Source organism: Tursiops truncatus, chromosome 5 (genome assembly GCF_011762595.2).
Source record: "Tursiops truncatus isolate mTurTru1 chromosome 5, mTurTru1.mat.Y, whole genome shotgun sequence".
NCBI classification, from domain to species: domain Eukaryota; kingdom Metazoa; phylum Chordata; class Mammalia; order Artiodactyla; family Delphinidae; genus Tursiops; species Tursiops truncatus.
The window spans coordinates 137,073,585-137,099,534 of record NC_047038.1 but is presented as its reverse complement, the minus strand read 5'-3'; the positions used below and the strand labels follow the sequence as shown (position 1 = coordinate 137,099,534).

The following is a 25,950-nucleotide window of genomic DNA, read 5'->3' as shown; positions in this document are numbered from 1 at the left end:
AGCTGATGGGGGCACGGGGGTGATGGTCATTCATTCATTCATTCATTCATCCCATCACTGTAGTGAGCATCTCCCGTGGTCAGGTACTATCTAGGTGCTGGGCACGCAGTAGTGAGCAAAACAGGTATTCCCTGCCATTTTGGAGTCTCTATTCTAGTGGAGAAGACAGAAAATAAGAAACAAATGTCAGGTAGCAAACGCCTGAAAGACAGGCTCGTGCAGAGGCAGTGACCCTCATTACGCGGCTGACCCCTCTTCCCGTATGAATAGGTTTTACGGAAAGATGGATGGGGCGGAGCTAAACTGGCAGTCGCATATATAACTGATAAGAGTGCCAATTGCTACAAACTTCTATGAAATTAATTTGGAAAGAGCTACTGAAAATTAAAAATCCACAGACTTTAAGGGTTTCACTGAAAAAAATATAGCTTATGGACATAAAACGCAATATATGAGAGAAGAAAAAAGGCCCTTGAGAAACTGAAGATCCTTGAGCACCCCCGGCCGAGCTGCCTTGTTTACGGTCTCGGGTTTAATGTTCCCTTCCTCCTTCCCCGATTCAAGGGCTCTGAGGAACAGGCCCCCATTTCTCTTCCCAAAGCCATTCCCCACCTGCCAGGCATCCGGCCCTTGGTCGGAATCTGCCCACAGTTCCAGCCCTTCTTTCCTCCTGAGGCAGATGTGTCCTCTCTCTCCTTACCGGAACCGTCAGATAAATGGTTCTACGTGGTAAATCAAAGTTCTCGTTTCTTTTCAGCCCTTGCATTTTCTTTCAAGAAATTTCACATTTCTTTTCTAAGCTCTATATGCTCTTTAAAAACCAAAAGGTTTGGGGCTTCCCTGGTTGCGCAGTGGTTAAGAATCCATCTGCTAATGCAGGGGACATGGGTTCGAGCCCTGGTCCGGGAAGATCCCACATGCCGCGGAGCAACTAAGCCTGTGCGCCACAACTACTGAGCCTGCGCTCTAGAGCCTGCAAGCCACAACTACTGAGCTCGCGTGTCACAACTACTGAGCCTGCGCGCCTAGAGCCCGTGCTCCGCAACAAGAGAAGCCACCGCAATGAAAAGCCCGCGCACCGCAACGAAGAGTAGACCCCGCTCGCCGCAACTAGAGAAAGCCCGCGCGCAGCAACGAAGACCCAACGCAGCCAAAAATAAATAAATAAATTTTTAAAAAACACCAAAATTTATTTTCATGACTCATTTTATTAAAACAGAAGCTTGGTCTATTTTGCTTAACTTTACTGTCTCACTTGACCAGTGGAAATTCCAAGAGAAATATAAATAGTTCTCAAGGAAAAAGGAATTTCACAACTTGGGATATAGCCAGAGAATTCGCCACTGTCCTCTGCGTAAACTACACAAAGCACTGGTGGCTATATACACACATAGATACATATGATTTTTTACGGAATGCAAAGAAATTACCAGTGCTTTACTTCCCACTTATCAACAAGCTGTTAAGAGAGATTAATAGTATTGAAGCCAGTGTTTAAAACTATGCAGGCTTATGTACAACTATTTTGCAATCTAGGAAGATTCATGAGATACTCAGAAATCAATAGAAGAGAAGAACACTGCAAGTATTTGGTGAAGATTATTCATTCAAAGAAAGGAAATGAGTGCAAGTTCGGGGAAATCTGAGATTTGTTTCAATCAGTGATCAACCGACCTTGGTGACAGATTGGATTTAAGGGATAAAAGAAAGGGGAGAGACAAACTCAGGAGTTTTCTAGAGCAGGACACGTAAACCGTACATGAGACAGAAATGTGGGTTTGTGGGAAGGGTGGCGGTCACTGGGGTAGCTGGCGTGGGTCTGTGGAAGGAGTGTGAGTCTCTTGGCTTGAGCGCCCCTGAGACTGAAGTCCTGGCCACACACCCAAGGGGTTTCCGGCCCCCGAGGAAGGGGTGCCCGCGATTCCTCCACGAAGGCTTGACTTCACCAAACCAGGTCTCCTGTTTGATTCCAGCTCTGTGGCTGTCAGTGAGCGCCCACCGAGGGCAAAGCCCACATCCAGACTCAAGTGAGTCTGAGAGCTTTGCTTCTGCCCAAGTGTGAAAAGCCCATAGAAAATCTATCCCCTTTTTCACAGTGTCAATTCACTGCACTTATTAAAGTAACTGCTTCTGCTTCTTCATAAGGAGCTTCAGCACCAATTTTCTGTAAAGTATGTATCTTCAAGAATATGATTATTTAAGGGAATGTTTAAAACTTTTCCTTTCAATTTTCAGTTTGAGCGGCTGAACCTTGCCCTTCAGAGAACACTGGCAAAACACAAAATAAAGGAAAGCAGGTAAGTTGAATCAGTTTAGTTGCATGAATCTCTGGTTGCAATCGCTGACACAGCTGCTAATAACCACCACTGAGTGATGTATGCGTGTGTTTTGAATCGTTTTGGTATGCCGGGAACTGGGCTAACACTCATATGAAAGCAAGTGTATTCATTTTTCACATTTTATATATCACTGAGCTCAGGTTCCTGTAAAATATCTGGGCTCTTAGAGCTGTTCAGGCAAAGGCAGAACTGAGTTTCAAGCCTGGGTTTTTCAGAGCCCATGATTTTAACCATGTTGCCCTGTGCTGTTGCTTTTAAAAAGCTCCCAGAAGGCCTGTTCTTTCCTAGCAAGGGATATTCTGAAATGTTACAAAGGTAAGGCGTGGGTCAGAGCAGAGTCCTTGCTTGAAGAACACTACCGAGAGGCTGGGACCTGCCTGTCCCTCCCCCGTAGCCTCGACCACAGGTTAAACTTTCAGCTCCTGCATCAGGAGGACGGGAAAGGATACAGGGGCAAGAGGAGGACCACTCAGGGGTTTGGGGCAGTACTCAGGGACGTGTTTCGGTATTTTTCTAACTGGTTCGGTTATACTGGTGTGCGAATACCAGTTCCGTTTGTATTTGTTCTTCTACTCTGTCTTTGAAATTTTCTTTAAGAAACCTTTCTGTAGCCGTTTCATATATAAGGTAATTTTTTTAAAAAAAAACAACCTGACTTTTAGAGTTCATTTTAAAAATACATCTCGGCTCATTTCCTGCCGGTGGACAACTTGATTTGGCCTTGTTTTGGTTTTCCTGAAATCAAAGAATTATTTCATGGGCAAGTAATACAATAAACACTTGAGTTCAAATTTTCAGACTCGAACTTGAAAGTTTTGCAAGCCAGTATCATTGTCGGGAATACTTTACGAGTTCATTCATCTGTCTGCTGCTCAGGAGTGGGTAATCGGCTCTGCGGATCATCAGGGCTGAATTTCCCTTGCTGACTAACTGGTCCCACACTGTAGGCAGCAGGCAAAGGCAAGAAGGGGTCAGACACAGGTCCAAAAAGAGAGAGTGTGAACCTATGTGTCTGACAGAAGCTGTGTTTACAGAGTGATACGGAAAGCATTCCAGAACGCCTCTGACCTTAATTCTCAGGCAGGCTGATAAGATAGCCAACAAGTCCTGTAGCTGTGCTACTATGTCTGTCTGCCTAGGGCTTTGCCAGACAGTTTACTCAGAATTTATTCTCAGGGCCTTGTGTCCTGAAACGTGCCTCAGCTAGATGCAGATATTCCGTTAGGATGTGTTCCCAGAGACCTATCTCTTTAAAAAGAAATTCTCAAAACTTAAAAAAATTATTTTATTTGGAAATTTAAAAAAATCTATGACCACTTCCCTGACTTCTTAGAGCTGCTCACACTTTTAAATTGTCCTCATCACTATTCCACTGTTGAAATAAGATGAAGGACCTTTTTTCTTATGAGACTGCCTGCTGATATGCTAAATGGCTTCTCTCTGCTGTCTTTCTTTAGTTCTTCGGGACATTGGGCCTTTCTCCCCATCTTTCTGGCAGGTCAGCTGCTGTTTCTACTGCAGTCAGTTTGCTGCCCGCTGAGGGTACCTTAAATGCCCCGTCCGCCACCTCTGTTAAGTGAATGAGTTTTAGTACAACCGGTTATGATACCTCTTTAGGTTGGTTGCACAGAGAGCTTTGGGTGTGTTTCTTTTTCTAGGACCTTTTGATCACATCACAGCATCACGTGTGAACTTGTGGCTGGTGTGTGTGTCTCTGTGTACAATATATGCACATTTGCTGGTGTCCATGCAGGCTTACAGCTTCTCGTTTTTTCTTTTTTTTTGAGGGTAAAGAGAGGGAGCTTATTTTGTTTTTTGGGTTTTTTTAAATAAATTTATTTATTTTGGCTGCACTTGGTCTTCATTGCTTGCGCTTGGACTTTCTCTAGTTGCAGCGAGCGGGGGCTACTCTTCATTGCAGTGCGCGGGCTTCTCATTGCGGTGGCTTCTCTTGTTGCAGAGCACGGGCTCTAGGCGCACAGGCTTCAGTAGTTGTGGCGCACAGGCTCAGTAGTTGTGGCTCGTGGGCTTCAGTCGTTGTGGCGCGCGGGCTTCAGTAGTTGTGGTTGGCGGGCTCTAGAGCACAGGCTCAGTAGTTGTGGCGTACAGGCTTAGTTGCTCCGCGGCATGTGGGATCTTCCCGGACCAGGGCTCGAACCCGTGTCCCCTGCATTGGCAGGTGGATTCTTAACCACTGCGCCACCAGGGAAGTCCCAGGGAGCTTATTTTGAATCGCACTGTGTGTTGTTTGGATTAGCTAAGCTTTGCTGGGAGTTAGCAGAAGAGGTCTCTGAGCAGCTTTGCTCTCCTTCTTTAGAAAAAAACCCAGAAGTTGCTTAAGGGAGAAGAAGGAGCAAATGTAAAGACTGAAAACATAACATAATATATAACAAAGGGTTGGGGGGTCTCTAGATTCAAACTAGATGTAATTCAAACTATTTAGATAAGAACATACAGAAATATATATTTCTAGTAACCTAGTATTTTAAATAATTATAAGCAGTATACCTTTATGCAATCAAGTAGCCAACAGAGCAATTTCCTTCTCAAAAATATTTCCTTTTGAAACTTCTCTACATGTATCGAGCTTTACTGAAATCTTTTTAACATTTTAAATTCATGCCTGTTTCCTCTTGCCTTGTCTAATGGCAAGCTGAACCACAAGTAGAACTTGGGTGTCTTTTAATCACTTCAGTAGTTTGGCAAATTTGGTCATAATCAGTCTTCACTGTCAGAAATGATCAGAAAACAATTAGGCAAACAGTTGAAATTACAAAAACCTTCTATCAGTCAAAATGTATGCTGTCATATTATCAACTTTTGCGCTACATATAGCAGCGCAGAAATTGAATAAGGAATAGGTTTCTTTAGTTACTAATTTTTATGTAAGATCAAGGATAAAAGTTTAATGCAATGATGTCCGAGAGTTAAATATATAGAACCAAAAGCAGGATGTACTATGTATTTGCTTTAGAAAATAATTAAGAACTTACTTAAAAGTGAAATCCCTCAGTACAGAGATTTTTCTTCTTGGCTGGGTTATCAGAAAACGCCATGCTGACTTATTATCATCTTTTCCTGGCCATTTCATACCACTGGTTTTCTGCCAGTACAGCCTCTATACTATTAGCCAATATGAAGTTAGCTTCAAAGGTAAATGTACTTTATAAGAAATGATGAAACACTCTAAATCAGGTATATTCGGGGTTTTTCCAACATTGTTTTGGGTTTGTACATGTCACTGCTCCTTTCCTGTAAACTTGACAGTCAAGATTTGCCTCTACAGAAAAGGTAGTTTAAATTATTTTCTGTCATCATTCCTGTATGTTATAATCTGAAATTTTAGCATTCACATGTCAGTTTATAATTTAAGATATTGAAATAATTTCAGGAAATCTTTGGAAAGAGAAGACTTTGAAAAAATAATGGCAGACCAAGCGATTGCAGCAGGTAATAGAATTAAGTATATGCAATTAGGAAATAATTATACTTGTAGAACTAATGTTTTACCTGTAAACAAAGATTTTCTATTCCTAGAAAATATTTAGCTGGAGAACAAATATTTTCTTTAAAATATTCCTATTTATTTGTTGGTAGCTTGCAGTGTGAAATGTTCAATATCACGTTTTGTGTTAACACAAAGAATAACTTTTTCGTACTATATGTCTTTGACCTCAAACATTTCCTCTTCTCACAATGTTTATTTGCTGAGAAGTAGATAAAGCTGCGTGGGAGGCTGACTCATAGGCGTTCACAGGCTTTGGTCTTGAACTTTAAGTGTTCCTCATTTATGCATGAAAAATTCTACTCAGCAAAGTAAAAGAAGTAATTTTTTTAAAGGTTGGAAGCAATCACGGGAAAAAAGGTGAGCAGCGCTCTCATATTAATCCTAGTTTGGAGGAAACAAGCAGATGAGTGACTCTGTCATACTGTCCTTTCCAAAGTCTGAGTACATGAACCAACAGGTTAGATGTTTCTCAAAGTACAAGATATGAAGAACTTGATGATGATGATGATGACAGTGGCGATGGCTGACTTGTACTGAGCCCTTCCTCCGGGTCAGGCGCGATCCTAACGTGCCCGCCAACCCTGCCATGGCAGCGCTGTGGACAGGGCACTCGGGTTTCCCTAAGTCACAGATGAGAAGAATGTGGTACACAGAGTGTAAAGAACAAAGGACATTAGAGGGAGAAGCTGTGGAGAGTAGATAATATATTCCAAACACCTATTCAGTCAGGTAACATCAAACAAGAATGCTGTTTTACTGGAAAACAATTACTTCATATCGTCTCTAAGGAAAAATGACAAAATTGAGTTTCACCACCAGTGATTTAGATTAATTCCTGTATCTGATGCTTATACTCCAAGGGGGCCAAGACCCCTTCAGCAACATGTACCACTGTTTCCGTTGTTAACAAGGTGGGAGAGCTTTTTCTGAAATGGACTTTGTCCTGTGATTCCAATTGCTCTTTTATAGTTAAGCTTCAGGGAGATAAAAAGTCATATATTATACTCAGTTGACCATTCTTTCATAATTAACTGACTTGGGATTCATATTAGGAGTTGTCCAAATTTTAGAAACTAATTTATGTAGATAATTTAAACACGGGTAGTTAATTTTGGTTGGAAATCTTATTAGCCGATATAAAGCAAACTAACTCGTCAGAGAGAACAATATTAAAACCAGTAACAGCACGTCTCTGCTAAGATGGCGCATTTGATACGGCAGAAAATGTATTATGTGCTTTCAGGAGTCCCAGTGGAGATCATCAGAGAATCTCTCGGTGAGGAGCTTTTTAAAATATGCTACGAAGAAGATGAATACATCCTAGGGGTGGTCGGAGGAACCCTGAAAGACTTCTTAAACAGCTTCAGCACCCTTCTGAGACAAAGCAGTCACTGCCAGGAAGCAGAGAAGAAGGGCAGGTTTGAGGAAGCGTCCATCCTGTGCCTGGATAAAGATCCCGATTTCTTAAATGTTTACTATTTCTTCCCCAAGAGGATCACTTCCCTGATTCTCCCCGGCATCGTTAAGGCAGCTGCTCGCATCTTGTACGAGACCGAAGTGGAGGTGTCCTCGACGCCCCCCTGCTTCCACCAGCACTGCAGCGAGTTCATGGACCAGCCCTGCCTGCTCTACTCCGTCCACGTCAAGACCCCCCGGCCGTCCCCACCCCCGGGGAAGCCCCCGTCCTCGCTGGTGATCCCCACCTCGCTCTTCTGCAAGACCTTCCCCTTCCATTTCATGCTGGACAGAGACATGACCATCCTGCAGTTGGGCAACGGCATCAGAAGGCTGATGAGCAGGAGAGACGTGCAAGGGAAGCCTCATTTTGACGAGTACTTCGAGATTCTCACTCCAAAGATCAGCCAGAACTTCAGCGGAATCATGACCATGTTGAACATGCAGTTTGTGGTCCGCGTGAGGAGGTGGGACAACGCCGTGAAGAAATCTTCCAGGGTAAGAAGAACGTTACACTGTTGTGAATATGGAATCCGTTGTTTCATATTTAAAGACTAGAAATAAAAAAGGTGAAAATATACGCATTACTTGAGATGTTTTAATACAGCATTTCTGTTTAAGACAATTCTAAAACACTTCGAAGGGTGGAATAAATTTAAGACAAGATTCTTTCTGCATTCATTTGCTTACTCACTTAAGCCATCACTGCACAGATATTTGTTGAATGCAGTCTACCTTTTACAATCTTTATGGAGTATTTTGTAACTGAATTAGAAAAATATTGATGTAAAAGTATGGTTTCAGTCATCATGAAATAGCTGACTTAATTTGGAATGATAAGAGGGATTCTACAACAAAGAAACAACTTGTTTCTTACAGGCGGCAACTAAATGGATTTTTTCAATATTTAATAGACATGGAAAAAAATCAATAACTTGTTTGATTAACTGTTAGAGAATGTGGGGAAAAATGTTCTGCTCTCGTCATAGATAACCATGGTAATGATTTAGAAAAATGTTTGGGAAATCACAGCCGATAGTACAAGCGAGCTCAAAGAAAGGCTTATGACGCATCTAACTTCTGGACACATGTAAACCAGCAGACATGCTGTCTGTCCCCCCCAAATGAAAACAGCTTTATTACTTTTTATCATAAAAGTAGTATAGCTAAGTGTTTAAAAAATAGGTAATACTTAAAGATGTTCATTGCAAACTCAAAAACATTAATTTTACACATTTTTGTTTAAAACAAAATATACTATTTACAACTTTTTTTTTTTAATCACTAAACGATACCTATGGGCCTCCTGCCATGTCATTAGATACCTGTCTGTTCCACGTTTTCAAAGGCTGTGTCGTATCCCATCGTGTGGTTTCCCGTTTAACCGTTCACTATTGAAGGACACCTGGGCTGCCTTCCACTTTGCTGCCGTGAACACACATGTACACGTTTGTCTCATTCACACAAGTAACCCTGTCATCCAGGACAAACACACGAAGCCCCCTCGCTCAGGGCTCCTTGTGCCATCCTTTCTGCTGCTGTCCACAGAATGCAGTAGCAGAAGCATCAGCATGCCACATAGTGAGAAAGCCCTGAAGCAAGAATTTGGGGCTCTGTTGATTGAAAATCATGATTTCTGTGTAGCCTATACTGCAGTGTATTCCCCAAATGTCTGCATGCATTTTAGAATTCATAGTAAATTGCAACGATAAAAAAGCATATTGTTTTTGTTGACCAGTAGAAAAAAATCAAGTCTAAAAATGAAAGGAGGGACTTCCCTGGCAGTCCAGGGGTTAGGACTCCACGCTTCCACCACAGGGGGCACAGGTTCGATCCCTGGTCGGGGCACTGAGGTCCGCAAGCCTCACGGTACAGCTACAAAAACCAAGGGGATTATCCCTGTACCCGCCTCACCTTTTGTCTCAAAAAGGTGTTGGGAACTTGAATAGGCCACAACGGTTGGTGCCTCTTCCTACGCAGGTGATGGACCTCAAAGGCCAGATGATCTACATGGTGGAGTCCAGCGCCATCCTGTTCCTGGGCTCGCCCTGCGTGGACAGACTGGAGGACTTCACGGGCCGGGGGCTCTACCTCTCGGACATCCCCATCCACAACGCACTGCGGGACGTGGTCCTGATCGGAGAGCAGGCCAGGGCGCAGGACGGCCTGAAGAAGAGGCTGGGCAAGCTCAAGGCCACGCTGGAGCAGGCCCACCAGGCCCTGGAGGAGGAGAAGCGGAAGACGGTGGACCTCCTGTGCTCCATCTTCCCCTGCGAGGTGGCGCAGCAGCTGTGGCAGGGCCGAGCCGTGCAGGCCAAGCGGTTTGGCGACGTCACCATGCTCTTCTCGGACATCGTGGGCTTCACGGCCATCTGCTCTCAGTGCTCCCCGCTGCAGGTCATCACCATGCTCAACGCGCTCTACACCCGCTTCGACCGGCAGTGCGGGGAGCTGGACGTCTACAAGGTAGGGGCCTGCGGGGGGCAGGGCGAGGCCGGGGGCCCCAGCCCGGGAGCAGGCGGCGTGCCTCGGCCGTGCGCGTGGCCTCCGGCCCGAAAGGGCTGCGAAGCCGCGCATTCCAGAAAGGACGAGCTTGTGCCAAAGAACAAGCACAGAGTGCAGGGGCGACAGAGCGAGGGGCGGGCCTCGGACCCTCAGAGAGGGGAAGTTTAAAGGACGGTGAGCCTGGGCTTCCCTGGTGGCGCAGTGGTTGGGAGTCCGCCTGCCGATGCAGGGGACACGGGTTCGTGCCCCGGTCCGGGAGGATCCCACATGCCGCAGAGCGGCTGGGCCCGTGAGCCATGGATGCTGGGCGTGCGTGTCCGGAGCCTGTGCTCCGCAACGGGAGAGGCCACAACAGCGACAGGCCCGCGTACCGCAAAAAAAAAAAAAAGACAGTGAGCCTGAGCCTCGACTGTGAGACCCGAGATGAACTGTTAATGTGAGATGTTTCAAGGTCAGCCTTGCACAGGGAGGACGTATCCTTTCTGTCTGCAGAAGGAAAGAAGCACGAGGACTGCACAAATTGTCTTCGAACGGATTCATTCAGTACAGGGTAACGGGATCCTTTTCACAGCCAGGGAAGAGAAACCCAAGTCAGCGGCTTAGGGGGTTACTGTACCCAGGCCAAGGGCAGAAGAAGGGCTGTCTTCCAATCTCCTTTACTGCCTTATTGGCTTTGTAAGCAGAGAAAGTTAAATAACCTTCCTCATTTCTGAAACAGAGGATATAATACCCACCCACAGAGTTTATATGCATGAATAACATGCATTATGTCCGGTAATCTTCGTGAACACGACTGTTACAAAGATTACGGTAAAAAAAAAAAATCTGTCATTCATCAGCCAGCAGGCACTGAGTGCCTACAGGGTAGCAGCCATCATTCTAGGCTCCGAGGCTGCACGGAGATTGTCCCTGAAACATAATAAACTATTTTTTAAATGTAACTTTTGTTAATAAGAGAACCAATGAAGACACTTTGTGTTCAGCTTATTTCTTTAGAAGTAAAACATATTTTCTTGCTGATTTAAAGTATTTTACGTTGTCCTAAATACTGGCATAAGGAATAAAGCATGCTTCTCATTTATGTGGCTTGAATCATCTTTTAATTTGCCACGTAAAATTCTGGCATTTCAGAGCTTAATGCAACATGAAAATAAATAAATGATTAAAGAGGAAACAAAAATGATTTATGGGACTCTATAAGCCCCTCCTTTGTTCCAATCTAGATGCTCGAAGTCAAACTTGCCTTTTAAAAAATTTGTAACAGGAAATTCCAGGCAGAGCTATGATTCCCTTAGGAAAAAAGAGGTCCATGCATAATTACAGATAAAATAATTGGCTTCACTTAGGTTAAGCCTCATGACCTCTTGTGGAATTCACTGTATTTATTTGTAGACAGTTTATGCCTTGAGAATATCTCCTCTCAGAACTGGGAGGTCTCCCTGTCTTCTGCAAACTGCTGTGGCTGCTTGCAGAAGCTGCCCGCTGCTGCATGGTTCGCCCTGTTGAAACTTTAAAATATGGGTCATTCTCCCCAGTGGTCAGAATCTTGTACCTCACGATGAGGGTGCGGGCGCAGAGACCCCTGGGGGCCCAGCCGCAGCCCCAGCCAGAGAGCCTGCATCCTCGTTTCACCGGCTCTTCATGCCGACTCCGCGTGGAAACACCTGGAGATGCTGTGAACAAACGGGGGAGGGTCCTCACCTCGGAATAACCTTAAGATATAGAAAGTGTTCATCAGGGGCTGACCTGTGCCCGTGGTGGCTTCCAAGGAACAGTCAGGCTTGTTTATTCCAGGACCCGGCTGGACCAGGACTTCATTCAGTTACATTTCCTTTCTGTCTTTCAATCTCTCGGTCATTTTCTGCTTATTTGAGTGTGTATCTGTCTGTTGTTTCAGCACATCCTTACTGGTTCTCCAGCGTTGGCCAGCGTGGGAGGGGGTACAGTCCCTGTGAAAAGAGTCCACGGCAGGGGGCGGGCAGAGGAGGGACACACAGAGACGCACAGGGCAGATTCCCTGTGACACTGGGGACGTGATACCACTCTCACCTCTGCAGGGGCTGCAGCAGCACAGAGGACAGCACCCAACACCCAGTAGGGGCGAGGGTGCCCTTCTCCTACTTAGTAACACTTCCTGAGCCCTGTGACAGGTGAGCCGTTAGCCTGAGCGCTTCTCTGCCTGTAGTGCTGAGGAGATGCTCTCGGGATGCCCGGCCGCCGGGCTGTGTCCTTGGTGAACAGCCTGGGCCCCAGTGATGGGGGAGCTGATGAGACAGACTCCGAGAGCTTGTGTCCTACTAGGAGAAAAGCCAACAAACGGGCATAACTCCAACAGCATCCCTGTTGGTGTGCTCTCCTGGTAGGAAATGGAGCAGGTACGGGCCGTGGGCAGGATTGGGCTTCCTCGCCAGGTGGGTGTCAGCAGGGCCCGAGGAGACCAGGGACACGCCAGGTGGCCACCTGCAGGAAGACTGTTCCAGACCGAGGAGTAGCAAGTGTTTGGTATGTTTGAGGGGAAACAGGTGGCCGCTGGCTTGGAACACAGTGCGCAACAGGGAGAGTTAGGACATGAATTGGGGGCAGCAGAAAGGCAGGGCAAGAACTTGGGGGGCATGTTAAGGGCCCCGGCATTTATTCTGCATGAAAAAGGGAGTCACTGAAATTTGTCCCCGTTCTCTTCTCCTCTCTCGTCTCCGTCCCCCTAGATTGGAAGCTCTGGATCAGAACAGTGATATGATCTGATAAGTTACAATTAATATTTAGAGGAGAAAAATGTACCTATTACAAATTGGTGGCTTATTTGTGGATTTAAAGTAACCGTTAGCTTTCTGTACTCAGGGTCACCGACAGATAAAAATCACTCGTAGCAACAGCAATCATGACAATGATAGTAATGTACATGAAATTTACAGAAGAGCCTGATTTCCAATAGCTTCCAGTCACCACTGTCTGCCTCTGGGCTTGACATCTTGGTTTCTACACTTTGTGATTAGCGTTGCTATGACAACCCCAAATGTCCTTTTGAAAAGCTAAAATGACAGTTTTAACCAGGCACATCCTTAATAAATTCATAGGGCCTTGATTCAGTAGTGACTTTGTTCAGAACGCTGTATTTTATGCTGAGAGCGTATAAAATCACCCAGTATCTTAAACAGTTTAGTATAAACCCAAAGTACGTCATTTGCTTCTACAAAGCCCTTTCACGTGGTGGGGAAAGAAGGAGGTGAGTCAGTGGCGATCCTGGGAGTAGAAGCCCTCCCGAAACTGTGTTCACAGCGCGGCACCGCCGCTCACCTTTTGCGTTTCCTGGGAAGGAGAGCCTTTTCCAAGAGTCTGCGATTTGCTCTGATGTTCCATGGGCCCTGAGCGCTGAGGTGTCTGCTGCATGACTCTTAATCTCTGCTCTATGATATGCCCTGTGGTGCTTCCTCAGCTTCTGCTTGTAACGTGGAGAATCTGTTGTGCGTAGGTGGAGACCATCGGCGATGCATACTGTGTGGCTGGGGGCTTGCACAAAGAGAGCGACACCCACGCTGTTCGGATCGCACTGATGGCCCTGAAGATGATGGAGCTGTCTGATGAAGTGGTGTCTCCCCACGGAGAGCCCATCAAGGTGAGGCGTATCACGTCCTGGCCAGGAGATGTCAGGACAGTAAATGCTGATTAGTTAGATCCCAACAGAATGGTGCGTCCCTCAGGGTTTAGTGGCAGAGGGCAAATCTCCTCTTGCTTTACTACGCGGTGTTAAATGGCTTACAGATCACTTAGAGACCAGAGACGCCACCCATGGCTTGAGCTTTGAAAACATGGTTCCCAAACCCACACTTCAGAACCACAGCTTCCTCCGTGACCTGGAAGCTGGTTCCAGAACCACACAGCCACAGCCAGGCAGGGAACCACTGTGCTCGGAAAGCAGCTGCGTCCACTGCTGGCTGCAGAGGAAAGTTGCAGCTACTGTAATTGCATCAGCAACGTGGAAATACCGCATCACGACTCTTCCAAAATGAATGACTGGCCACTGGGCTCCCTGCGAAGCAGGGGAGAGAGAACACAAAGGCTTCCCCAGCCGTGCTCACACCGGGAGTGCAGGCAGAAATGCAGGTTTCCAGAGCTCAGGCAAGGGCTTCCGATTCACCACACCTAAGTACATCTAGAACCTTCAAGGGACTTTGGAAAATGGAATGCTTAGTTTTTTGAGCCCTGCAGGGGAGGAATTACACGAGAATGAAGTGGGCTGCTAACCCACCAGTATTTTCCAGGACACATAAAATTCTAAAATTTCTAGACGAGCCATATCCCGGAACAATAATGTCTTATAGCAGATGAGAAAATAAAATTAACATGCTAACCATTGATTTAATAGATAAAACGTGAGTGGAATATCCTTCTTTGTCCCACTTGAAGTGAGTCTGCCATAGAACAGTCTCAGTTGATGACCTTCAGAAATGGGTCTTTGAAGTAATATGGAATCCTACGTGGCATGATATAAAATAGAGAGAGAAGGAGGAAAAAACTTGGAAGTTTAGCCAGGGCTCTCTCCACCGTTACTAGAAGCCGTATGCGTAAGCCTTCACAACTATCTTCTAAGTCAACCCTCATCCCAGTTATATACCGATGTGTGACACACTTCCCTAAAATTAGTGGCATAAAACCACAGAGCTTTGATTTTGCACTGGTTCTGTGCGTCGGAATTTGGATGAGGCAAAGCCGGAATACCTCGTCCTTTCTCACAGCATCCGGCACCTCAGCGGTCGAGGGCGCGTCAGGTAGCTGGGATTACACCACTTGAACCAGAGCTTCCCTCACAGGCCTGGTTCCCTGGGTGGGGCTGGCGGAGGGCGGGGCCCAGCTGGGACTGTCAGCCCAGGTGCTCACCTGTCACGCTCTGCTGGGGCAGCCTCAGGGCCGTCCCACTTCTTACACAGGGGCCGCGTCCCGGTGAACAGGTCTGCCTCCACTGCATGGCCTTTATGCCCTGGCCTGAGGAGATACACTGTGACACGTCCATTTTGTCCTAATGGTCACAGCAACCCTAAGCCTGCCCGCAGGGGAGAAGACTGAGACCCCAGGTTTCAATAGGAAGAGTGCGACATAATTTTCCACTGTGCTTTAAAGGTTTCATGGTATCTGACTTTTCCAGATGCTTAACTTCTATACCTTTTTAGAAGAGAATTATGTGTTTTTTTGTGTTTTGTTGTTGTTTTGTCTTTTTTTGGTGAGGAAACTCAGAGCATCAAAGTAAATGCTTAAAATATCCCGATTAATAATAAAACCAGTGATCTCCACATAAATGGATTTTGTAATAAGATGTGTATGTTTGGGGCAGGGGGGTTAGTGGCATGGGGGGTTTTTGATATTTGTAGAAATACACTTTTAGAGTTTCGCAATTGCAAGAATTATTTATAGCTAGTTTCAAAGATAATTACCTGGGTGATAATAGTTTAGCTTTACTGAGCTGTAAAGTCAGATGTGAAACCACCTTTTTCTTTGTATTGACCTGCAGTCCTAGGAAATACCTGACAGCCTTAGGGGCTACTCATGAAATATCACAGACGCAGAAGTGCAGAGTAGTTTCAGTAGAGAGAGAAGCACTAACGTGTATCACAGGGAGCAGATTGTGACTTAAGCGTCATCTTATTTAAAATCTGTATAACAACATTATGAGAAGGCATCCACAATTCACTGCTAGACAAGAGTAGTCGAGCCTCTCACGGATCCAGATTTGGAGTCATGTGTTTCTTACCCTCCTGCCCCACGGCATGGAATCACAGTGAAAGAATAGGAAATATTTCCCTTTTTTCTTTACAAACTCTGTTTTCTCCAGCATGTCGTATGTACAAACCATCTATGCACTTATTCCTACCGACTTCCTCACTAACGTCCACCCACTGAGGCTTGGAAGACGGTGGGTGGGTGGACGCTATCTCATGATGGAGACCAGGGCCAGGCTGAGTCAGAAGGTGCAGAGTGAACTCCGACACAGGCTCTGGGAGCCTCCCTCCCAGCCCCAGAACCTGAGTGCAGAGGGGCTACATCAAAAGTGGCCCCAAAGGGGAGACTCCCCAGCAGGTTTCCACTGGGGGCGTGACGGGCCTGTTAAACTTTGGACCATTATTGTGCTTGTAAATTTGAAAAGTTCCCGTATAAGGAAGCTTTGGGGTTGAGAGTGAGATTCAGGGCTGGGGGAGGGGAGTTGGGGGGCAGGGGAGGAAGCAGAGACACTGGCTTTGTCTGCGTTGTTTGGATGTTTACGAAGAGGAAATGTTTACGCATTTCCATATTAATTATGCAAAAGAAACAGTAAAACGCCATGGTAAACTTGTCGTATTAAAAGCTGTGACAGAGCGACAGAGAGGCATGGACATATATACACTACCAAACGTAAGGTAGATAGCTAGTGGGAAGCAGGTGCATAGCACAGGGAGATCAGCTCGGTGCTTTGTGACTGCCTGGAGGGGTGAGATGGGGAGGGTGGGAGGGAGGGAGACGCAGGAGGAAGATGTGGGAACATGTGTGTATGTATGGCTGATTCACTTTGTTGTAAAGCAGAAACTAACACACCATTGAAAAGCAATTATACCCCAATAAAGATGTTAAAAAAAAAAAAAAGCTAGAGTGACTAGGTACAAAGAGAGAAACTGATTTAACCAGAAGAGTGCCCAAACTCAGTAAAAACTTCTAAAATTCTGCCTGATATTTATAAGCAGAAGAGAGCCTTTTGTCACCTTATTTTCTGTGTCTACATTGTTCACTGTCATAGTGTTTACATATAGAACCGTAGTCTCCTAAGGAAGAAAAAGCCAGAATGTAATAGACATTTATGTTTTTCTGCTTAAAGTAAAACTTGGATGAAGAAGGAACTTTAAAAAGAATCCAACCCTGCATTTTTTAGGTGAGGAAGGAGTACAAGGGAGATTTGGAGATTTAGAGAAAGTCAGACTACCAGATGCAGAGAAGAAACCAGTGGTCCCAGAGGGAAGCGGGTGGAGGGAGGGGAACGTGGGAGTGAGGGTTAGATGTACAGACAACTGGGTGTGAAATAAGTAAGTTACGAGGATGTCATGGACCGCACAGCGAGTACAGTTATTTTATGACAACTCTGCGGGGAGTATAATCTATAAAATATGGAATAACTGTGTTGTGCGCCTGAAACTAATATAATATTGTAGGTCAGAGCACCAGCTATCAGCACGATTTTGGTTTCTAATACAAATATCCTGATTCATGATGCAGGGCTTCTGTTTGAAAATTTCGCAGAATTCATGATTTGACATGTTAGAAGCCAATGATTCTCAGAAGTTTCTAGAAGAGATCTGCAATTAGCTGTAAAACTAGGGAGATCTGGAGTCTTCTGGATTCTAAAGGACATCTAAGTCACTGAGTACTTGGCCTCTGCGTACAATACGCACATCTAATAAAACTTGTTTCAAATGGTCAGCTAAACATAGAACTGAAAGTAACGTGCAGGGTATCTGACTGTCATTTGAAACATCCCCCCTTTAACTTGCTTCGTTGCAGCAGTAATTTAAAATCTGTACCTCCTCTGAGATCGGCCAGTATTGGAGCTTCCGGAAGATCCCACTTTAAAACATTGTCTTAACTGCTCTCCAGATCATTGACAGCTTTCAGGGTGCCTCAGCGTTTACCTCAGCCTATCCTGATGCGGCAGGACCCTCTGGTTTTCCTCGAGTCCAGATGTTTTTGACTGACGTGTGTGTAGTCACTGTGACGCAGGCATCAGCAATGCCAGCTTTCCGCTTCCTCCGTCATTTTCTGCCTAAATATTACAATTCTCTTTCTGCACCCGATCATTTGAGTAGTGAGGTAGTGTTTGGTACAAAGGCCCTTTTAAAGCAAAACACCTAAAAACCCGCCCTCTGCATCCTGAGCACTGGCTTCTTGGCCCCCTCTGACCGTGTTGGGAAACAACTTCTGGGCGCCGGAAGTCAGATCTCTCTCACCGACGGACAGAGCAGGTTCACGTCAACAGTCCACGGGCACTTTGGTCACCATGGTGACTGTGGTCCGTTCGTGGGGGGCTTCGATTCAGATGCGGAGGACAGTTGAGATAAAGGATGCTCTGTGAGCAGCGTGAAGAGGCGGGGCTGAGGAGGTGGCGAGGAGAGGGGATGGGCTGCAGGCTTGGAGGAAGGAGGGCTTGTGGGCAGAGCCAGGAGCCCGGTGGTTTCGACAGGCACGCAGCCGGCGCTGACTAGCAGCAGTGTTCACCCCTGACCGGACGTTGCGTTGCTCTTGCTTTCAGATGCGCATTGGACTGCATTCTGGGTCGGTTTTTGCCGGAGTTGTTGGAGTTAAGATGCCCCGTTACTGCCTTTTTGGAAATAATGTCACCTTGGCTAACAAGTTCGAGTCCTGCAGTGTCCCCCGGAAAATCAACGTCAGCCCTACCACCTACAGGTACGGATCCCGTTCGGTGCCTGAAGTCTATTTTCATTCATACGCAGTCGTCATTTTTGTCTATTGGTTTGTTTCATTCTTCATAACTTGTTCTTGCTTAAACCATCTTAAAGGAAGAGAAAAGCCGTAACTTGTATCATCCTCACTTTAACTTTTTTTTTTTTAAACTGCGCGTTAGCCTCACGGGAACTTTGATCTCCAGCCCGACCCATGATTCTCCACTGAGAATCTCCACTCGTAAGCTCTGCCCTGTATTTCTGCTCGGGTGACTAATTGGCCCATTACAGGCAATGTGATCCTATTAGAACAGCTGATTCCCCCCCCCCCCCCGAAGACACCCACTTCCCACCGGCCAAGCTCCATCAGTCTCCTGACTGGGTGGTAGAGGGCCTCCGTGCACCTGCTTCCTGGGACCAGCACCCTGGCATGCCCTCACCTTCCCCGTGCGTGCCCCGCCCCCGCTGCAGATGAGTGTGCTGCACGCAGCGCTACTCACACCCAGGCTCCCCTCCACGTGGTACCCATGTTCTCTTCGTGAAGCACAGGCCAGATCCGTCCCCCGGCCTTACAAGCCAGAACAAAATTAAACGTGCAACCACGGACTCACGTGTTCCCTCTGACCAGAGTCCTGCCAGACCCTACCACCAAGGTTTCTTCCACTCCCTCCTTATTTCATGGATCTCCTGCAACCCGGCCTCGTTTTTATGCATCACGCTCGCCAAACCGATTCCTGAATGGAGGATGCGTGCTTTGCGTTTCTCTCCCGGGTCATCCCCCGCTTTCCTCCTTCGCACATCAGACCTTAAGTCAGAGGCCGCGTCTTCACAGACACATTCCTCACCCGCCCTGGACACACCCTCAGGTGCTCATCTCAGCTCATCCTGTGTTTCTTAAGATCAGGACAAGTGGAGATTCTATGAGAAGTTATACAAATATGAAAGGTAATTATTTCTTTGCAGAGCTTTATTGATAGTACACTGAATTCAGGGATGGCGTTTCCCAATACAATAATATTAGGAAGTGTTAACTTCCTTGATATATTTATGAAGCACATGTAACTTTAGGACACAGACTGCATACGCACAACCAAAACTATCCATTTCCTTCAAACTTCCACTTCCAGATTCTGATCAGTAATTTAGAATGTAATGGCAATTAGACATTCCTTTCTTTTAAATGTCATGAGGAGTTTTCTTCTAGGGGACAGTTCCCGCATTTTTGTTTGTTTTTACTGAAGTGCAGAGAACGCAGACACTAGGTTCAATATCGTTTGAGTTTGGGGTCAGTGGATTAAAGGGAGGGTTGCGTGCAGTGATGCAGGATCATTAAAGACAAAACTGGCAGGTGCCCCGTGCGGGCGGGAAAGTTGACCAGTGGCACAGAAGCAGGACTTGAAGTCCACCAGGGAACAAGGAGAACAAGGGATTATGGGACGATGACCGAATTAGGAGAGTTGGTGCAGCTGCTTGCAGGAAACCGCATCCGGTCAGGAGGGTAAAGAAAACCTCCCTCCACATGTGAGCATCTGCCCTGGGACTGTGGCTACTATTCTTGGATCTTACGCAAGCTTTCTTCTAAATGGTTTTATTTTTCCAACCTGTTTTTCTTACAGATTTGGATCTTTTTAAAAAGATGATTTAATGAACAAAACATCTGTAAGTCTCTTTAAAAAGCATGGGATTTGTAGGCAGAAGACATGTCCTACAGCACAGGGCTTACCAGATGTGCGATCTGGAGCGAGGCTCTTCATACATTCAAGTGATTTGCTTTAAAGCCACTTCTGAATGCTCCAGATAGAAGAATAAAACCAGAGGAAAATAGATTCCACCCGTTCCCTTTTACAACTTGCCTTCAATCCACTCAATACTATGTTTTTGAGATTTTTTTCTTGATGAAATATAAATCCAGTTCATAAAAATCTGGTTCATTTATTTACAGTATTCCTAACGCAGTGGTGTGCTGGTAAACCAGCCTGGGGAGTGAAGTGGATACTCCCTGACTTCTAGCTTTTACCAGTTTTTAAGGTGTAAATACTATCACCGTGGCAGGTTTCAGGCTACCGATGGTTTAACTGGCTTGCAGAATTCCAGAGTGTTTAACAGCTGTTTCTCACAAGCTGGTACGAGATAAATCTAGCATGTCCCCATATGGGCATGTGACATACTATGTGTTCTAGAGTATAAATAAGCCAGTCTGTCTTCTATCCATGGGTAATTAGAGGATTGCCAGTTTTTCATTATTACACAACGTGATTTGATAAATATTCTTAAACATATGTGTCTAGATAATATACCTACGAATGGTATTCCCAGATCGTGGGCTATACCCAGTTTCGGCTTTACTAAGCATCCGTTAGCTGTCCAGATTGGTTTCGCCAATCTATTGGTATATATTGGTAATATGTACCAATAGAATCCACGGTGTCTGAAGGTTTCTGTTTCCCAGTGACTGATATTGTCAGACTGATTGTTGCCAATATGACGGGTGTTATGTGATATCTAATTGATGCTTAATTAATCTTGTTCAATTTATTTAATCTTCACAGCTGTCTTAAGAGACATGTATTATTTTAATCCCCATTTGAAAGGCTAGAAATCTGACATCTTTGCTGTTATTCAAACCTACATCTACCAGACTTTGAAGCTTATACTTTCAATTGTGTGGAATTCTGTAATTTTTCATTATATATTACCAAATACTATGCCTTAAAAATAATAGGTACTCAAAATATTTACAAATCCATGACTAAAACATCATTTCATTAGTCTTATAATTTTGCAGGTTACATATTTATTGGTGCACTGATAAAAATTAGTTGATTGAACACTCCCATGTATTCTGCTTGAGGTCTGTGATCCTCGAGACCTGCACCTCTGTGCAGCGGTTTCCTCAGCACACAGAGGGGCGTCAGCGTCCCCAAGTCTCGTGCAGCATCGTCACTCTTTTCACTGCAGACTGGGGAGTGGAAGGGGAGATACGAGGAGAGATTTTCTGCAGAAGCTGGTTTACAGCCAGTTTCCATCCACGGCCTGAATAATAGATCAGAGAGATGCTTATTAAGTTTGCATTTGACAGAAAGCTAGGGAAGCAAGTGGGAAGAGGAGACAGTAACTTAATCAAAATGATTAGAGTTTCAAATGAGTTTATCATCATGGACAAATGCAGCAAATAATAAAAGCCTGTAGAACATCTGAATTTAAGGTGAAATTTAATTCTTAAGAATTTAAGAAGAAAATATATTGCAAATATCAGATAGTAAGTAGAGTGTCGATATATACAACTAAATCTCACTTAAGTCCTACTAACCTAGAATTCATAAAAATTCTATTGCGAGATCCCAAAGTTACTCTCACATTTTATATGTAGATATATATCTTATATAGAATTTTCTTTCACAAGGTCTTGCCCAAGTTTACTTCTCAGTAATATTTAGAAAATGAATGAATTGACAATGTCTTATCTCTTTCAACTCCTCCAGTTCTGTAACATTATTTTCATGTATTCTTTGCTATTATTAGACTTTTTGCATTGTTTGGGTTTTTTTCCTCACTGCTGTGAATTGCACTGTTCTATAGATTATAGATGATACCTTTACAAGACTACTTGATAGTTATCTTTTCTAATATGAGTGAACTACATTATTCGGTAGGGCTTTCTGTTACTGTGCATTGACTCCTTGCCGTTCTTCTGTGAAGATGCTTATAAACATCACTAGGATTTTTCCTGTCAGTGACACTGAAGATGGCTGGTTTATTAATATTCTCAGGAATGTTCCTTTAGTTGTGTCACCTTTTCTTGACTAGACAGTTACGTCAGTCTTAAGTTTTATGATTAATATTTGTGTTTCAATATTCCCAGATTACTCAAAGACTGTCCTGGTTTTGTGTTTACACCTCGATCAAGGGAGGAACTCCCACCAAACTTTCCTAGTGACATTCCTGGAATCTGTCATTTTCTGGAAGCTTATCAACAAGGAACAACTTCAAAGCCATGGTTCCAGAAGAAAGATGTTGAGGAAGCCAATGCCAATTTTTTAGGCAAAGCATCGGGAATAGATTAGCCAAATACACACCCAATTGTTAGTCTCTGGGTTTGAGTCCTTGGAGCGTGTGTGGACCTTCTGAGAGCACACTGAGATGGCAGCGAGCTCAGGAGCGGTGGTAACATTTTGGGAGCTATGTCACCACCTGCTTTTCCTTCCACTTAACATGACAAAAATGTATTCACCTCAATGTTCAACTCTTCAGTGAAAAAGAAAGAGAGAGGAGAGAGAAAGAAAGAAGGAAAGAAGGAAGCCTCAAAAAGTGACTTTGGGGGAGTATTTCTGATATATAAGAATAGCTTATAACCTATACTCAGAACTGAGCGCCTTGTTCATATATCGGGCGATTGTAGTGACCTGTACAGCCTGGTGGAGTCGCCTGCCTTCTGCCCTGGCCAAACACCCTGGTTATCAAAGCGCTTCTCATAGTGTTGGTTGCCTTAAAAACGCTTTTTGAATAGAAACCATAGTCTGATACCCTAAGCTCCTTGAACCTTTCAAGTCTGCATTTTGTTACATTTCCTCATTTAACTGTTAGCATACATAACAAAACAGATTGAGGCTTCTTCTGTTGCACTTTTTTCTTTTTCTTTTTTTTAGAGAAAATAAGCCATTATGGGTTAGATGCAATATGAATCTAAAGTAGTTCTTCTGTAAATATCAAAGATGATTTTATAAAAATATTCTCCACAACGTAATGTGTCGTAACAATAAATATCTCCTTTTTTGACATTTTAAAAAGTCTATATATGGGAAAGGCTATTTTAATTCATAAGAGCAATTTCATTTCTATTAATTCATTTTTGTGTCATAACCTTCAGGATAAAAGAGGGTTACAGCCTACATTAAAATGCAATAATATTATTCTAATTTACTTTACCGAGAAGCAACATGGAGTAAAGGCAGCATTCAGGGAATGAATCATAACGTACAGCAGTAATTTGGACCTATGTCAGCAGACACCCTCCATTGCCAGGCTGAGCCGTATTAAAGTTCCATCAGGAAAATCTGAAGTTCAGAAGTGGGAAATAAGACTTGTTCTTTTTGCTGATAGCTTACTTTTTAAGTGTTTGTGTTCAACACTCTGGTGTGTATATATGTCCTTGGAACCATCAGGACTCTTTGTCTTAAGTACACATCTGTGAATTTTTTATTCTAGTGAAATTAATTCAATGATATTTTTAAAGAGGATGTTAATATGGATGAAGAAAATTATGCTGTGATTTCATTGTAGAAATTTCAAAACATTTTTCTGGAAAGTGAACTTTTAATAATGTTAGTCTAAGATCTCTGGTGAACTAAGTAACGTGCAGAGTTTGGTTGGAGATAAGGATCTGATTTTAAAAAGAACGCAACTTGGAAGCAAGAGAAAGCTGAACATTACAGTGTTTAAATCAGTATTAGCAGAGCTGTAGATACACTGAACTCTTATTTGGGGATCTGAGGGGTAAGTCAGCTGGAATTTTTAACAGTTCTCTCCACTAGCCCCCAGGCCAGTCCATGGTGACCTCGGGAATAAAGGCCATTACTGGCTGGCCTCTAGCATCCCTGGCGTATTACTATACATATCACAATAATTATTATTTACTCAGTGATGCTCCAGTGTCTCGAGGTACTGAACAGGGCTCATTAAATACCAATCCTATTATTGGAGAGTATCACAGGCCTCGGGAAAACATAGTCTCACAATTATATGAAGTTAATAAAAGTATTTAAAAGGAAAGTAAAGACTTAAATACATTTTTCTTTCTGGAAATGAGCCCTTATTACAGGGAAAATATTAGGAATTAAGGGAAATTGAAAAGCATAAAATAATGTGTCTTATTTATCACCTATTTAAGCAGACCCAAATTTGCTAGTAATTTATGTTCCAAAAGTTGTAAATTAATTAGAATTCAAAGAATATTTTCTCTGTGTGTGTGTGTAAACACACACACACACACACAGAACCAAATGGAGGAAAATGTGAACAATCTGGGCAAAAGCTCCATGGGAATTCCTTGCACTATTCCTGCAACCTTTCCATAAGTTTGATATTTTATCCAAATAAAAAGTTACCAAAAATGTATTTTCTCGAAAACATTAAGTCATCTGTGATAGATTCCCCAGACCAGCCTGCAAAGGCTCGTTAACTATGCGATACCTCAGAGCCCTTCAGCAAGAGGGACACACAACATCTCCATGCTGGAATGCACTCAAAATCTGCAACTTGGATGCTGAAAACGTTAAGGAATCCCTTTTCCATCTCTGTCTGATCCACTTTGGAGGGTGGAGGTGAGGGAGACGTATTCATGGCCAGACCACTGAGGGTAGGCAGGGACGGAGCCCGAGGGTACGTTCGCAAGGAAAGTGAGGGACCCGGACGGGGGCCTGAGGCTGGCGTGGGGTTGAGGATGCAGAAAAGGATGGACACAGAGGGTCTCTGACAGGGTTGGGAGCCAAGGGTTCCGAATCTTACTGCCAAGTGAACTGTCCTAAAATGTATATAATGTGGGTCCCAAGCCACCGGTTCCTCCTAAGAACGCCAGGAGCTGCTCTTCAGGTTCTGTTGTTTCCGTGACTTCTTGGGTGGGAAGGGCTGTTGCAGCGTTCTACTGGCCTGTCCTCCAAATCCCTCCTCCCTGACGTTGCCAGTCCCTCCGGGGCAGCTATGGTGAGGCACAGAGCAGGCTGCTTGGCCGGGGCCGGTGGGCTAGCAAGGAGGAGTGACCGTGGGGAGTGGCTGGGGGCAGACTCGCCCTCGCCCCGCGAGCGCCACCTGCGAAGCCCCAGCGATGCCTAAGGCTGCGTGAGGCTGGAAAGCCACGCTCAATGAGCCGCTGGATGCTTGTGGCTGTAAATGGTGGGCTTTACCTGGATAGTCGTCATTCCTCAGTGGAAGGGACTCTACAGGACACGGCCCTTCCCCGAACCACAGAACATAAAGAACTGTCGTGCCTGCTGGTGGGCTTGGGTGCGTTTCCCCGTGGAGCCGGCTGCGTGGGAACAAGTGAAGTGAAGGCCGGTTTGCAGGGTGAAGGATGCGGTGTGACACACGTGACACACGGGCGCGGGGAGGGCGGTCCGGAGGGGCTTGGGCCAGAGGGTTTGCAAATCCTGTAATGGAGGACGTAACACGTCCTGCAAAACCAATCCTCAGGTTGCTGCAGAGACGATAGGAAAGTGCGATCCCCTTGTCCAAACAGAGGCTAAAAGCAGGGACAGCTTGCTTTACTCAGCAGAGAACACCCAGAGGTAAATGTAAACCAGAGTTTACAGTGTTGCGACCTACATTCTCTGCTGGAATTCTTCCTCAAATCCTGGGAAATCTGTGTTCTCTTGTGAGGAGGGGAAGAATAATCGTCCCACTGTGAGAGGCGAGAACTTCTGGAAGGGATTAGCCCTCTGCAGTCCTGGCTGCCTTTAGTTTCCTTTTGCTCTTTGCCTGTTCGCTTCCAGACTGCAGAAGTGCGGCTCCCTTTAATGCTTCTTTTATGGTGTTGGTGACGTGTACTCACTTGGTGTTCGTACTTTAAGCCACCTGCAACATTTTACACTTTATTGCCACCTATATTTCTGCTGAAGCAGCCTTGCCCTTGACCTGTCACACCTGCATCTGTTTTGACCAACTCACACACACACAATCCACACACTTTTACCTCTAAAACTGTTCTTCCTGTATTCGGTGCCTGCAATACCAAGAT

At 44.9% G+C, this 25,950-nt stretch overlaps 1 protein-coding gene across 7 annotated transcripts in view; it reads left to right on the top strand.

Annotated features, from left to right (window-relative positions):
• The window catches only part of GUCY1A1 (guanylate cyclase 1 soluble subunit alpha 1), a 59,183-nt gene extending 35,544 nt beyond the window's left edge, over window positions 1–23,639 (top strand). For all 7 annotated transcript variants that reach the window (XM_073805632.1, XM_073805633.1, XM_019926342.3 and 4 more), the window contains 7 exons: window positions 2,236–2,297; window positions 5,731–5,789; window positions 7,091–7,800; window positions 9,283–9,768; window positions 13,277–13,420; window positions 18,071–18,225; window positions 22,084–23,639. In XM_073805632.1, coding sequence (XP_073661733.1) covers window positions 2,236–2,297; window positions 5,731–5,789; window positions 7,091–7,800; window positions 9,283–9,768; window positions 13,277–13,420; window positions 18,071–18,225; window positions 22,084–22,285 — 1,818 coding nt within the window. In that variant the 3' untranslated portion in view covers window positions 22,286–23,639. The remainder of the gene's footprint in view (window positions 1–2,235; window positions 2,298–5,730; window positions 5,790–7,090; window positions 7,801–9,282; window positions 9,769–13,276; window positions 13,421–18,070; window positions 18,226–22,083) is intronic.
• The last annotated feature ends 2,311 nt before the right edge of the window (window positions 23,640–25,950 follow it).